This window comes from Ochotona curzoniae, unplaced genomic scaffold, assembly GCF_017591425.1.
Source record: "Ochotona curzoniae isolate NIBS_2020 unplaced genomic scaffold, NIBS_Ocur_1.0 scaffold_3890, whole genome shotgun sequence".
Taxonomy (NCBI): domain Eukaryota; kingdom Metazoa; phylum Chordata; class Mammalia; order Lagomorpha; family Ochotonidae; genus Ochotona; species Ochotona curzoniae.
The window spans coordinates 9,145,497-9,161,517 of NW_024467115.1; the positions used below are offsets into that span (position 1 = coordinate 9,145,497).

Sequence of the window (16,021 nt, forward strand, 5' to 3'; positions counted from 1 at the left end):
TTAGTGTGCCCGTACATACAGTATAGTATAGTGTTTTGGAACTATAGCATAGTGTTTTTCTCTGTGGAGAGTTATTCTAATGGAGAAAATTTTTTTTTTTTTTAAGAGACTGGGTAGCTTCTCACTTCCTGCTTATATTTGCTTATATATTTTTTCAGCCACTTCAACCATTACCTTTTAGGCACATTTAACAGTCCAAGGAGCATCAGGCTTCTATATTCATTGAGATGGAAAAGCCTGAGAAAGGGAACTGCTGGGAAGCTGAAAGCATTCTAGCATTAAGGGGCTGTCAAGGGGGACACATTTTGCCTTTGGCAATTAAAAAAAAAAAACACCTTGAGATATCTAAGTTCTCAGTTGTTTAGCAGAATTCACAAGCCTGACATTACTCCCAACTCTTACGAAGAAGTCTTGGGGACTTTTACTTTTCATTTAACAAGCATTTTTGAGCACCACAAATTTTGTGCCAGTTAGACCACAAGAATTCAAAAAATAAGACAAAGCCTTGCCTTCAGCAAATTCAACCCACACTAAAGATTCTCTAAAATGGGGCCCGCACTGACTGTTCGTTCATGTTCTGAGTATCACGGAGCCTTGAAAATAAACTTGCCAATGAATTTGGACATGCTCTTCTGACATAGCCTTAGCGTGCCACTCAGGGAAGTACAATTTAATGTTTTGTGTCACTCTCAGCACATGTGTTCACATAAGGAATCCTATTCCTTAAGAATTGGTAAAGCTGGAACCTTTTCCTACTTTTCAAATTAGACTACCTAGTGGTGGTGTGAGGTCCAGCCTTCTGAATTCTCAGAAAGTGCCAGAGCTGATGCTGTCACAGTGAGTTCTATGTCATTTCAAACCTACAAGAGCAAGTTTTCAACCATGTATTGTTAAGCTATCATTGTGTTACTTCTAAGCTTAAGCAGTATACAGTGGGAAGGGTCCCCATGGAAGTTACATATTTAATGAGCATATTGTAGCTAATATACTATTTTACCAGGGCTAGATATTTTCCCCCAGAATTTCAGGCTATTGGCTCTCTCCTCTATTCTGGGACTGGTAACAGGGTAACAGACTTTTCAGCCAACCAGATCCGTCACGGGGCTTGTGTGAAGGCCATTTCCAGATGACAGAAATATTCAAACAAGGCAGTTTTGAACTATCTGTTCTTAAGAGGAGATCCAATTTCTGAACAAAACAATAACATATTTGAATTTGGCCTCTTTGAAAATAGAGGCAAACGTTGCTTCTATTTTTCAAATTTGTTTTCAGCCTCTTGTTTTATTATTTACACACTCTCAACTTGAGAGGTGTTGATCATGAGGATAATAAAAGAGAAAGGAAGGCCATTCTAGTGCTTTTTTTTTTTCTTAGTGGGGGCGGGGGAGAAAGAGCCTTCGAAATGTTCCAGTGCTCATCCACCACAAGAGGTCCATCCTGAGTCACTTCTCTGTGCTCCGGAGTTAAGCAGAAAAGAACATGGCTACGAGGCCCTTTAGTGAAAATAATGAGAAGGGTACAGGAATTAATCCACAAAACCCTGGGGTTTGCTAACCTACCTACATCTTTTGCTAAAAACATTAGATATCTTACTACTGGGTGAAAGTGCTGTGTTTCCTGTAGTTGCCTATTAGAGTGCCATTTAAGCAGGAAGCAATCACTGACTAGTCATGCCTTGGCATAAAGGAAATGACATTAAGCAAAAACAATATAGGAAAGTTTTGATTGGAGCTCAATGATATTATATATTCTGTCTGGGGGTCAAGGAGTGGGAAGAGGTATGAGTGAGGAACTACATGGATGACAGATTTTGAGTATTTGGTGCTAGATGAAAAGAAATGTGGTTCCAGGTTCGGCATGATGGCTCAGTGGCCAAATCCTCGTCCTACATGCAACGGGATACATATGGGTGTTCGTTTCTGTCCCAGTGGTCCTGCTTCCCATCCAGCTCCCTGCTTGTGGCCTGGAAAAACATCAGAGGATGGCCCAAAGCCTTGGGACCCTGCACCTGCATGGGAGACCTGGAAGAAGTTCCTGGCTCCTGGCTTCGGGTTGGCTCAGCTCCAGCCGTTGCAGCCACCTGAGGAGTGAACCAGTGAATGGAAGTTCTTCCTCTGTATTTCATCCTCTCTACGAACTTGGCTTTCCAATAAAAATAAATAAAACTTACAAAAGGAAAGAAAAGAAAGGGGAAAAAAGGAAAGAGAAGAGGCACCATGATGTGTGAAGGCTGCATGCAGTAAAGGATCTGGAACTGTGGTCAGAAAGGGAAGCCCTTAGTCACACTTAACATAGCCTATAGGTCCACTCTAATCGGAAGACTTTCAAAGACCCATTCTGCATTGCTAAACATCCCTCAGTAAGTCCATGTGAGGTTGTAAACACAAGGTCCTGATGGCTGCTTTGCTGAGGAATATCCCAACAACCCACAAAGAAAAAGAGGATGGAAAGAGAGCTGCAAGACTATGGCACTGTATAGAACAAAAGACATTTCAGTGCAGTAATGAAGCAGTAAGTATTTTGTGTATCCCAAAAAGCAAGTGCATCTTTCTACTATATTCTGTTGTTGATGTACTCTGCATCCTATGAATCCCACAATATTACTGCTTGATATCCAACTATTCTTAAGTCCACCCTAATATGTTGAATCCCCCTGCTTTTTTACAAATATCAACAACAATCAATAAACAGCTACTGTTGAATCAGCTGCATTCCCTCTAAAGTGGGAAGTGTAACCAGGAGCATGAGTTTTACTTTGGTGAAGATTTTCTCAGACTAACATTTGTGATGTCCAAGGCTGCGGGACTGTCACTTTCTTACAACTGCCCGTGTTTGTTGCCTTCACTATAGCATTTTCCACCATATGTAGCCTAAGCATGTTACAATAATGCTAGAGCCCCTTATGCTGCAGCCCCTGAAGCCTCAGAATATGAACATTGCATTCCAGGCAAAGATACTCCTAGAAATCAGTCCTATTATTCAGAATAAATTAATTTTGGTAACCTGCCATGTTGAAACTACCACTCCAAAGTTCTAAAAGACTCATCTAGTACAACACATTGGCTGTTCTATTTTTTAAGCAGCCCAACTACATTTTAATCTGTGAAGGAGTTAATGTTACAAAGGCAATTCCATAAAATATTAAAAAGCTATGGATGCTTAATTAAAAGGAAAGAAATTCTGAACAACAAACTAAACTGGTTTTCAGACTTTGACAAGTGACTATAGAAGATAATGAGGAAAAGAGCTCTTAAATTCTCTTATTGAATTACTTGTGGCAAGTAGATAAACTAATGAGCTTCATTCTATGCCTCACATGCTCTTTCATGCTTGTATACATAGTTGAGATCATGTATTTTTATTTGAATTGAAAGGGTTGACTTGAAATGTACACCATATCAAATAATCTCAGAAAAGGACAACATTGTTTACTATCTTGGAATCATCACTTACTCATTGTTTGTTAACAAAGATTAGATGAATTACTTTTTAAAAAGCTAACAGAAAACATAATTAAAAACACATTTATTTTAGTGCAAAAGCTTTTTGAAATCTATGCATAATGCTTCAGTCAAAACTGAATAATTCTTTTTTTCAATAGATTTACATTTACTTAGACACAGATAGACTGAGAGAGACCTTCCATCCAATGGTTCATTCCCCAAATGTTCCCAAAGCCAGGGCTTGACCAAGCTGAAGACAGGTTACAGGAAGTCTTTCATGCGGATGTCAGGGGCCCATGCACTTGTGACATCATCTGATGCCTACCAGGCACATCAGCAGGAAACTGGATTGGAAGTAGGGTTATGACTTGATCCTACTCACTCTGATATGAGCTGTGGGCATTACAAGCAATGATTTAGCCAACTGTACCACATGTACTGTTCCATATTGCCAGCACTGTATGGTATTTTCATAGTGCGTATTTCTTTGAACTGTCTTAGTGTTCCTCGTATGAACAGCTCAGCTCAAACCATTCAGAAGAGACTGAACAACAACAAAAACCCCCAAACAAAACAAAAAACAAAACAAAGCAACCACACTTTTCAGATTCAGTAATTTCCATAACTGCATCTCCATAGTTATGTGCAGGAAAAGGTCAAGAAAACTGTGACTCTTTTGAATACATAGAGGTGGTATACCACTTTGTCAAATCAGGGTTCTACTCTTTTCTGAAGCATTCTAGTTTTAAAATTAGCACAATGCTTCTTTTTGTGATTATTTCTTATTTTTGTACAGGACAAAAATTTTAAATTACATATTTTTAAAATGTTATGATGATTGTTTTTAAGGCTACCAATGCAACACACAATTGTAAAACAGACAGTGCTAAAGGACTGAAGCTCACAACTACAGACAAACAGAACTCTCCCATACAATATGCTGCTGAAGGTAAGCAGTGATATGTAACCACACATAGTGAATTCTGTCAGGGTATAATTGCCACAGATAATTTAAGTCTATGTTAAGGAATTAAAAGACTATCTACTGGACCCAGCGTGGTGGCCTAGTGGCTAAAGTCCTTGCCTTGAATGTGCCAGGATCCCAGATGGACACCATTTCTAATCCCGGCAGCTCCTCTTTCCATCCAGCTCCCTGCTTGTGGCCTGGGAAAGCAGTCGAGTACAGCCCAAAGCCTTGGGACCCGTCGCCCACATGGGAGACCGAGGAAGTTCCTGGCTCCTGGCTTTGGATTGGCCAGCAATGGCCATTGCGCTCACTTGGGGAGTGAATCATTGGATGGAAGATCTTCCTCTCTGTCTCTCCTCCTCTCTGTATATCTGACTTTCCAATAAAAAAAAATCTTTAAAAAAAAATTATCTAGTTAAGTAAAAGTTGTTCTCACTATTCAATTTCAGTAAACAGTCAGGTGAAACTCTGGCAACATTTTAATCATGAGCTCATAAATGGAGGAGATGAAAAATCCCATAAATAATAAGCAAAAAAGCCCATCAAGAAAAATAATCAAAGCAAAAATGAAACTGTATAATCTGAGTTTGATATAAATATAAATATAAATATCATATGTAGGACTTTGAGTCTAGATAACACTGAAATCATTTTATGAATGTCAACTAAATTTCATAAACAATGAAAAGGATAAATACTATTGATTATAAGTATATGTATACTTATTCTTAGATAACAGTAAATTTTAGGACTTCATAAAAGCACAATTTCATTCTCAGAAATTCAGTTTTGATGGTAGCCTATTTTGAAAAACAGCTGCCATAAAGCACAACTGTGAATGAAAATTTTTATTATTGTAGCACAGCAACTGAATGATCACGAAGTATCCTAGATATGAGATAATAAGATAATATTGTCCTGCAATATACCGCTGCCTGGTTTAACCACTCAGCAGTAAGGTGGAAATTTTTAGTTCTATTTATAGCCGTCAGTGTCAACCTTGCTGATTGTGCGTTTTGCAGTTCTTCACTCAAAAGGTGTTCCTCAAGGATTTTAAAAAATCACCCACAACCTCACTAAGCAATCACAGAACAGGGATGCCACGCAGGAGAGAAAACAAGCATGCCTTCAAGACCAGAAGGTGTGGAGGAATTTGGATTAATGTGATTACTTGGAAAGCACCATTAGCAATTTCCGTATTTTGCACATAACTTCAGAAAGAGTAATATGTAAAACAGCCTTCAGCACTTCCTGCTCTCCCTTGTGATAAGTGCAAATGCATTGTTAGGGTGTGCCCACATTTATCACTGTTAATAGAAAGGATTTTCAATTGTGCTTGGGCCATAACTATTTCTATTTTTTATGTGTTTCCCTCTGAAATTCCAAAAGCTCAGGTTACTGAGGCTGTAACAACCTATTATAGAATTGTGATTTGCACCAAAATGTAAATACAATCATTTTACCTACTAAGATAAAAATTAAAAACAGAGCTACAACTTTTTTTTTCATTAGAACTAATAGCTTTATAATTATGGTTTAGGTGATCATGTCTTTATGTATATTTTTGAACTAAGTCACAGTCCAACAGAATCAATTTTTCTCACTTTCTGATATGATAACTCCATCACTTTCTCTTCAACCTCTAAACTCAGTTCAGGCACCTGTCCAAAACTGTGCCTGTTGCAGATGAAACTTAGCTGTGGGATGTAGCTACAAATACTGTAGGAATAGTTGGCTGGGCTACAAACTGACGTTCCAAACTTTGCTGGAAGCTGACAGAATAGCCATATCCCAGTCTACCACAGAAACCGAGTGATGATTGGGAGATGGCAGGCCATACAAATTCCAAGCCCAGCAAAGAATTTTTCTTTGTTTTATGAGTTTGAGACATGCTTAAAAATAGCCAACTGAATGATGTTATTCTTAAATCTAGGCCCATTTGGAAAAGACATTCTTTCCTTTGCCCAAATGCATGCATGAAAGATTTTTTTTTTCTGCAGCAACACAGTTTTTTAGTTTATTTTTCTATGATATTTAAACAGCACAGCTACCATGGTGCAAAACGGAGAAAAAAAAAACTTGTCTCAATAATCAGGGCACTTTGCTTTTGTTGAGCAAAGAAGCAAGGGTGTTCTTTGAAAACTAGCGTAATGCAACCAAGTAATACAAACATTATGCTCAAAGGGGAGGGGAGGAGTCAGGCAGGGCCACTAAGGTCTTGAACACCATCTTTTTGTTAACTTTTTTTCCCAAGTCTTTCTTCTCCAGTATGCAAGAGACACACTTCTCTGCTTGCCCCAGCATGTCTTCAAAGATCGAGGAAGGTCTCAATGCCCTGCTCCTGCGTGCATTTCTCGTGATGCAGCACAATGTGAGTGATGGCAGGTGTGGGTCTGTTGGGAGAGAGGTAGACACCCAAGCACGCAGAGTTTCGCTGGGATTCAACTGCCTCATCAACTTCAGAGGAGTTGTTAGAGTGATCCCAACTCCTTCCTTTCCCTCAGTCTATGAGCAGCAGTCAAGTCGGTACTGGTTCACCTTACTTTCTCCTTCCCAAATATCATACGAGAGTTCCATACATGGAGGGCTGGATGGGGCTCAAATTCTCATGATCTATACTATAAAATCAATCGCTTCGGCATTCTCAGGTAAGGTTAAACCACTAATATCTAGGCTGACCATGAATTCTAAAGAGAGAGCTCAAGAAGAAGTCAGTGCTTTAGTCACCACAGATAGCTCTATTTCCTTACCTAGGCCATAAATGATCACTGAGATAGATTCACCCCAGCACTCCAACTTCATACAAATGTTTTTGATGTTATTCCATCTAGAAATTCTTAGGAATTTTACTGTACCAGCAAGTTAGATCATTGTGGGACCATTCTGAGGCTTTCATTTAGGGTACCTGTATGCCTGATCTATGGGTGTGTACATGACCTTGAAAAATACTGTTCTTTCTGGTTCTCCTTTATATTAAGTATTATTTTACTTGTTTTATGATTCCTTTAGTTTTAAGAACTTGATTTAATTGGAGTAGAGCTTTTCCACAGTGCTACCATTGTGGGAAGAGAACCATTTGATTATTAGCAGTCTTTTGGCAAAGGCTTTACAAGTACTGAGTAGTCCCCATCCGAAGAAGATTCAGAGATCTGAGTGACTAGTCCTGACCCTGGGCAACTGATATCTCGGGTGTTGTGATTTGCAGCAAGGTTTAAGACCTTCTCATCTAGATATTTAGTTCTCAATTTCTTTTGTGATAAAGAAAGCTTAAATTCCTAAATCAATTTCTCAAAGCCACACATGGTAAAGAATACGCGATAGTTCTGAAGGGTTTAAGTATGCTGGATACTATATTTCTTCCTAGAGACAGTTAGCAATCTGGGCAGGGCGACGATTTATCATGGGACACTATAGTGAGCCTGAAGACTTGACGCCTCCCCTCTAAATGGCAGAAAGGCTCCCCAGTCATTGTCAAAACCTAAGACACTTCCATATTCCTCAAAGTGTTCCTTTGGCGGCCGAGATTCCTGCCTGGCTGAGTATGCCTGGCTCCAGAGGCATAAAGATTTCACATAAATCCCAGCTGTGTGTGCTTCAGTCACTCTAAAACAGCAGTCTGAAGTCTTAGCAAAGATCCAAAAGTTTTGGATTTGGAAGCTGCTGCTATTCTTGAGATATTTTTTACATAAACATTTTAATAATAATCAAATAATAATTGATGAAACCTATCATTTATACTGTTTTTTTCCTTTTGGTCATGAAGCTTCACCTAACCCTTTGATTCTCCAGGACAAAAACCCAGAAGTACATATTGACAACTGTTAACTGTGGGTTAACCTCCTTACTCTAGGTCTCTCCTTTTCCCAAGAAAGTCCAAAAACAAAATTCCAAACCCAAAACTAAACAAACTATGGAGAGCAAAAACAGATATTTTAGATTGATCTCTTCAACTATTGTGAAGTGAGGTTTTTTGGTTTTGCCATCTTAACACTCAGAGAAATGACTCTGTGGGGTTATGTGTGTATAAATGAATCACACCTCTTTGCAATCCTATTTCTGAGATTTAAAAAGTCATTATCAGTGTCAAATTTCATCACAAGACCAAGTTTTTAAGCATATTATTCTTTTTTGCTGAGGTGTAACATACTTAACTATGTCATATATTTTTTATACCAACCAAGGAACTCAAGAGTATTTATACACACTGTAGATGACTTCAGGTAGTGCTGGGATTTCTGAGTCTTGGGTCGCACTGGTACATTTCCAGATTCTACTGGGAAACTATCAAAGAGTGTGGTCTTTGTATGCATGATGTTTATCTAGGCCACTTTATGTGTGAGGAAGAAGCGGAGATGGAGAGTGCTCACTAGGTGTATATCCAGGCAGTTCTCCCACTGGAAGGAAGCTTATGGTCTCAGTCTGTGGCTTAATGACTTGTTGGGGAATGACTATCTGTTTCTCTTACCTGAAATAATTCACATGTATGTCCTGCTCTATGCAGCAATTTATTACAGAGGACAGGACTGCAAGGGACAGACATAGATAAACACATAAATGGCTGTGGTGGTAGGAAGCTGGTCAACTACAGTAGGGGAGGGATCATTATTTTCTTAGCAAATTAGGACCTAATCCACTCTTAAGCTTGCAACTACATCTTTCTAGAAAAAGCAAATCAACATTACAGTGCATTCTTTGTTTCCATGAGCGTCGCATCCCATTTATTATTCACTTTAATCTTTGCAGATACTCACCAGGTGTCAAAATTATCTTGTTTGTCTTATGAAGCCCAACAAATGTACTTAATAATTTCTTCAATATTTAGAAATATCATGAACTTGCAGCTATTCAGTTTTTGAATTATCCAAATAGTCAGCCACTCAGGAGTAATTATTTTCAAAGGCAATCTGGCAACTATTTATTAAGAAGAGTATAAACCAACATGTGTAAAAAGGAGCCAAAAAATTATGTTGGTTTATACCAAAAATAGGGTCACACTTACTTTCTTACCTGAAATATTTAGTCCCAGAGCTTCTGATTGAATTTGTAGTGGAATGATAAGTTGGATCTTTTTAAAGAAATAAGCAGTCTTCAGTGTTTTTAGAGCATTGGTTACTACAGAAATTCTGTTTCTTTTCTTGAAGGGTGAACAAAATAAACAAACTGAAAATGCTACAATGAATGACAAATGATGAAAGATTTACAGTACAAAAAATAGTGTAAAAAGGAAGACAAGTTTAAATATTGTTGTGTAAGAAAGTGATGAAAATAATACAAGAATGAGAATAAGTAAAATGATAGGCTGGAACATCTGGGAAGGTAAACGCAAAAACAAAGAAAAGAGTTAATTAATAATTTAAAAATGTAAAATTCATATCAACAAATATAAATATTCATGAAGATACCCCCATTATGCCTATACTTACAAAATATGAAAGCCCACTATTACTTACAGGGCTTTCTTTCACTCTCATTTCTACTTTTTCCATGAAGGTGTAACTCAAAAACCACATGCTCAAAACAGTATTCAAATGTCTGCAACAAGGAAACTAAAAACCAATTATTTGCTATAATAAATAAGAAAAATAAACCTTGATATTTCAAAACATAAGCTTCATCATAAAGCCATATTCTTTTGCTATAGCAAAGCGAAGCTACATGCACCCTAAATAAGCGATAGGGTTGCGGTTTTTCTGGCTGTGATCATCAGGCATTTAGCTTCAGGTCATGCTTCCGTGCGTAAGTTGGTATCTCTAGAGAACAGTCTTGCGGGTCTTAGAAGCCATGCATGTGTCGTTGTTTTGTGGGCTCGCCAAAGGATACAGGATAGCAGGCTTGCCAGAGGGGAACAGCACTGCCTGTGTCTTCATCAGTGACCTCTGGTGGGGCTTACTCTGAAAAAACGCATTGGTCTTCGAGTGTTCACATACCTGACCAATGCAGCTGAGTCCGATTCATCTGCTGTGCCTCTACAAATCACGGAGGAGGAAAAGTGCTGGCTGACCCTGTGCTGGAATGGTTATTACTTTTCCCTCTGAATTAGTATTGCTGCAAAACTACGGTGTTACACTCCTGCCCCAGTCCTCAGGTTCTCCACCACGGAACCGATGCCGATTTTCTCCTATAAAGAATGACCATGCTACATCCACTTACGGGAAAGGAGTCGTCGCTGTTTGTTGCCCTTGGTAGGATATGAGACACATGTCTATGTTTCTTTACCACTGATTTCTATATTTACCAGTCGTCATCCATATATTCCATCTATTTAGCACTTAAACTCAATTTGGATCTTAGGTTAAAAACCTCAGAGCTACGTTTACAGATTCCTACCCGGGCCTTCTTGTATCTGGACCGCCTCACAAAATGGCATAAAAACCTTGGCCTTCTAAAACACTCTCTTACAAATCCCTTCAACTGCATTCAAAAACTGAGGGTGATACTGATGAATTGCCCTTCGAAAGAAGACAGAGGTGGGTCAAGAGTTACTTTACTAAGTGATATTGTTTCTCAAACCTCAGGCTTGAAGGACTTCCCTAAGCGGGGGGCGGGGGGGCGCGGAAGCTGGTGCACGGAGATGCCCCACGAGGGACTGCAGCTCCGCGTGCCAGCCTCGCCATCGCCGTGGCTCGCAAAAGGCAGAACTGTACCTGACTCACGGATATGGGTTCCTCGGAGCCGCGGTCGTCCGCAGACTTGGGCACCTCCAGGCGGTCGATGAAAGTCTGCAGCTCCTTGCGGAAGGCCTTCATCTGTGCGTTGATGCGGTACAGCAACTCGTGCTCGCGGATGCGGCTGCCGTCGTCCTCCTCGTCCATCAGTCCAAACAGGTCCCCGTTGGCCACGTAGATGCGCGCCTCGGTGATGATGGTGCTCGTGTCGGCGATGAGGCGGTCGATGGTCTTGCCCAGGCGCTCGGCCTCCGAGCGGATGTCCTTCATCTGCTGCCGGTCGGAGAAGCTCTTGGGCCAGGGTCCGGGCGTCGGGTAGAAGGAACGGGTGGGGGTGAGGCAGCGGATGTTGCGCACCTCCTCCGAGTCGCTCTCGCCACCGATGGGCCCTTCGCGCTTGCGGTGCGGTGGCCTCGAGTCGTCGTCGCTCTCCTTCTTGCCGGCGTCGCTCTCGGCATCGCTGTCACGCGGGCTGCCGCGGATGCCCAGGTGCGAAGCCAGGTCGTAGCGCTGCATGTTGGACATGAGCACGCGGTTCTCGTACTGCAGCTGCATGACCTTGCCGCTGAGCTCGTTGATCTGCAGGCGCGCCGCCTTCAGCTCCTCCTGCAGGGCCTCGGTTTTGGCGCTGTCGTGGTGCCGGGCACTCTCGTGGGCGCCTGACTTGTACTTGTACTTGTTGAGCTCAGCCGTGATGCGCTTGTTCTGCTCCTCCAGGTCAGCCACGTTCCTCCGCAGCAGTTCAGTCTCGTCTTCTACCAGCTGCAGATGCTGCCGCAGCTCCGACAAGGACTCGCTCTGCTCTCTCATGAGCGGGTTGGCAGAGCCATTGAAGTCATCGCCCCTCAGGTCGTCCAGCTCTGCCTTCAGGCCCCTGTTCTCCACTTCCAGCTCCACGATCTTCCTGCCCAGGATGTTGGCTTCTTCCTCCACCAGCCTCAGCCGCAGTTTGAGCTCTGCCTCCCTGGTGCTGGGAGGACCCCCCGCTTCTCCTTTGGGCAAAGGGCTATCCAGATCCCCGTAAAAGGATCTGTATTTCTGGAGCTCATGTTCGAATCTGTCCTTTTCTTTGTCGATCTTGGCCATTTTCTTCCTCATCAAAGCAGCTTCTTCCTTGACGAACTGCAGCTGGCATTTCAGGTCTTCATTGTCCTCCTCATTTGGGGAACAAAAAAAGGACACATTATTTTTTTTTATGTAAATCATAAAGAAGGACGCCTGCAAAAATTCTTTCTTTTTCTCGTTATTGAGGTGTAAGGACACATACTTAGCTGCTGTGTTTTGTTCTCCAAATCACTGAACTTAATTGGCAAGTTAAAGAGTAGGGCAACATTACAAGTGGGAAGGGAACGGGATGAAGGAAGAAAAGCTGCCATCATCACTATTCAGACTTCTCTGTGTGGGCACTGCAGAAAGTTTGTGTTTTTCAATGGGCATTGGCATGGATTTCATTTAAAACATCTTTTATTTTCAAATACTCTGATTCATTTAATTTCATTTTATTTGAAAGGTACAGAGAGAGAGAAAGAGAATTATCTGATCTGTTGGTTCACTCCTTAAGTGCCAGCAAACCCCAGGGCTGGTCAGATCAAAGCCAGGAACCTGGAACCTAAGTTTCCAACATGGGTGGCAAGGACCTGAGTAAATGCTCATCCACTGCTTCGTGGAGTACGCACGAGCAGAAAGGATCAGAAACAGGTGAGACTCAAAGCCAGGTGTTCTGATAGGGGATGCAGGCATCCCAAGCAAAATGCCCTAATGTATCATTTAATTCTCATTTTATACCAACTTTCTGAACTTCCTGTTATATTGTAACTGCACAAAACTTTTTTTAAATTTGATTAACAAGACACATGAGTGAATATTCCTAAGTGTAATGGTATCAGATCTATTTCTTGCAATGAAACATGGTTAAATGCCCTCATTGTTATTTATGGATTTACTCCAAGTAATAACATTCTCTATTTTTGTTTTGTTTTGTTTTTACGGGAAAGACAGAGTGATGCAAGGAGGGCAGGGAGAGAGGGAAAGATACCTTCCATCTACTGGATCACTATCCTGATAGCTTTAATAACCAGTGGTGGACAGCCAAAGCCAGGGGGCAAGGACTCCATCCTGATCTCATATGATGACAGAGACCCAAGCTCCTGGGTTATACTCTACTACTTTCCTGGCACATTAGTAGGAAGCTAAATTAGAAGCTGAACAGCCAAGGCTTGAAATGCTACTCCAATATGGGATGGAGGTGACTTAACCCACTATGCTGCAGTCACACCCCCTGTTAAGTTCTTTATACACATGTTCTTACTTAATGTTTATAGTAAGAAAATGAGCATATACTAAAATTCTGGGTTTAAAGATTCTCAATAACTTGTTCTGGCTACATGATTAATCATTGGCAAAGGGTAAAGGTGAAATTTGAGTTGTTTTGTCTGAAACTAATGCTTGGCTTCATGATCATTATGCCATCCATAAACCAACCTGTCGTACATTTTATTTAAAGGAAAATTGTTTTCAAGACCGTTAAGTGAGGAAAGTTTCACAGTGGAATGGACCATTCAAGGGCAGATAGATGGAAATTCCATTTAGACGACATTTATTATAAGATGTACTTCCATCAGTCTGATATGGGTAGAGTTGGTTTGCATGGCGATAGGGTAACAGAGTGGATTCTGTAGAAGTTCCTTCTGCACAGTCTTATGACAACCTTTAAGTCCCTGTCACAAACTAAACTGAAATGAAGAAGAAATAGAAACCCACTCTCGTTGAGAGCTGTAAGTGTGATTATGCTTAAGGACTTTTTTGTTTTTCCAAAGACAATCTTTCAAAACTCTCTTTCTTGGGGTCAATCATGTAACTTCTGCAAACACTGGTTTCCTCAATTTAAAAATAGGAAATAAAGTGCTTTCCTTACCTAGCACTGAGATTCACCTGTGTTTGAATGTACTCTGGTAGGGAAACAGTAATCTCTGGTGGGGAAGGGGACAGGAAAAATGAGTTTCTCCAGTGACACATATCCAATGGGGCCAAAGCCGTTGAGATGGATGGAATGGTGAAGAGGATGTGTTAGGAGCCACAGACTTAAGGGCCTTAGACTTGGCCTACCTTACAGCCTGCTGCATTGCAAAGCCTGCCTTGAGCAAACAGGACCACAGCAAGTAGGATATTATGGATAGAACATCCGTGCAAAGCAAGCGGAACAGAACCTCCACCCTTGAACCTGTTCAAATAATAAGTTCCTCCCCTGTTTCAATATAGATTATTAGTTCCTTCCCCTGTTTCAATGAAGCAAGGAAACCCTTCCCCTTCACTTCCTCCCCTAGAGAAGAAGGTATATGTATATAAGAAGTAAAATAAAGAGCATGGGGCACTCTTTTCACCAAGTACGTGTGTCCATGTGTTTCTTGAGCCAGCAGCGCAGAGCCTAGCAGCCTGGCATTCCCAGTCCACCCTCAGGGTTTGACCGTCATGTCCTGCAGGTCAGGACAAGGATGTAGGTCTCACTCCTCCCAACTCCACCAGAAGAGTGCTGGGCTGCTGAACCTGAACATCATATTCCTGCTATCATTAAGTCCTTATATCGGCCCTTTTATAGGCCAGTGATTAAATTTCAAGAGGCATTCTGATATGCAAGAGAACACCTTGAATTCGTATTCTTTCCAATATAGCAATTAGGAAATATAGCTGTAACTACTGGTCCCTGGCTTCGCCTGGGCTCAGCCCTAGCTGTTGCAGGCATTTGGAGAATGAACCAGCCAGGGAAGATTCTCTATGTCCTTTAGACAAATAAATAAATCTTAAAAAATACTTGTATTCTGTGTATCTTGCATCCTCATTTTATAATCTTACTATTATAGATTATATTTGGAATTGGTGCTATGTATATAATTGCCAAGTATGTATGATTTATAGAGAGTTTCTGCTCCATTGTAACCAAAAAGAAAATATTCACTAGTATGAATCTGCAAGAAAGATTAAATTGCTGTAGGGTGTAAAGCAAGATGTTTTGTAGTTATGAGTACATGAATGACTTGCTCATGAGATGATGTAAATAGCGTGTGAATGAGGAGTACAGAGGTGCCGGAAGGCTGCTAAGGTGTGAGTGGAGCCTGGCTTTGACTTGAAGAGGCATAATGGGAGGCTAAATTGAATTCTAATCAATGAAATACATCAACACATTGAATAAATATATACAACAATGCTGTATTATGGCCTCTCATATATGAGCAAATAAAGCTACAGAATAAGTGACCTTCTAAGGTATATTCCAGAGAATTCAAACTAAGCAAGACCCTAACCTTACTCTTTGCAATTGCTGTGCAATACCATTTCTCAATAAGCAACGTCTTCATGTTGCTAGTGGAACATGTAAAGAAACAAAGCAAAGAAGTGAAATAAATGATCAAAGTGAAATACAAAGCTGTTTGAGTAATAATAAGTCACATTATAATCAAAATGCCACTTTTCAGGTGGTCAACAAAATCCCCTGAAAACAACTACGTTTGAAATGACAGCAACACTTTAAATGCCACAACATTATGCTTATAAATTTCCCAGCAACATTATGTCCGTGAAATAAAAACTGTTGAATTGTGTTGCATCTTGACTTTTGCTAGGTGCCAAGTTCCCACTTTGAAACTCGCAAGAGACACGATATCTTTGACAGAAAGTTGCCTACATGTGTCTGGAATGGGAGGGGGTTAGAATCAGAACAGTCCAGAATTCCTGGTTCAGGAAATTTTACTGGAAAGAATAACCTTTAAAATAAGTAAACAAGGAAGACAAATGTAGATTAAACATAAACCACTAATTAAAGCTCATTTAAAATTTAAGCATGTAATCTTAAAGCAAAGTGCGGTGAGTATGTGGTATTTATGACAATACATTACGTAGTCCACAGCAAGCTTTGCAGAATAAAGCGGTTAAAGCTATGGGAAAGAGCAAGT

The 16,021-nt window shown here is 40.6% G+C and overlaps 1 protein-coding gene across 1 annotated transcript in view; it reads right to left on the reverse strand.

The window, feature by feature from the left end:
- Positions 1–9,236: 9,236 nt before the first annotated feature.
- SOGA3 (SOGA family member 3) overlaps positions 9,237–16,021 on the reverse strand; it is a 34,555-nt gene continuing 27,770 nt past the window's right edge. Inside the window, exons 5-6 of the mRNA XM_040965479.1 lie at positions 11,055–12,230; positions 9,237–9,718 (exon numbers count right to left, since the gene is read on the reverse strand). Coding sequence (XP_040821413.1) covers positions 9,608–9,718; positions 11,055–12,230 — 1,287 coding nt within the window. The 3' untranslated portion in view covers positions 9,237–9,607. The remainder of the gene's footprint in view (positions 9,719–11,054; positions 12,231–16,021) is intronic.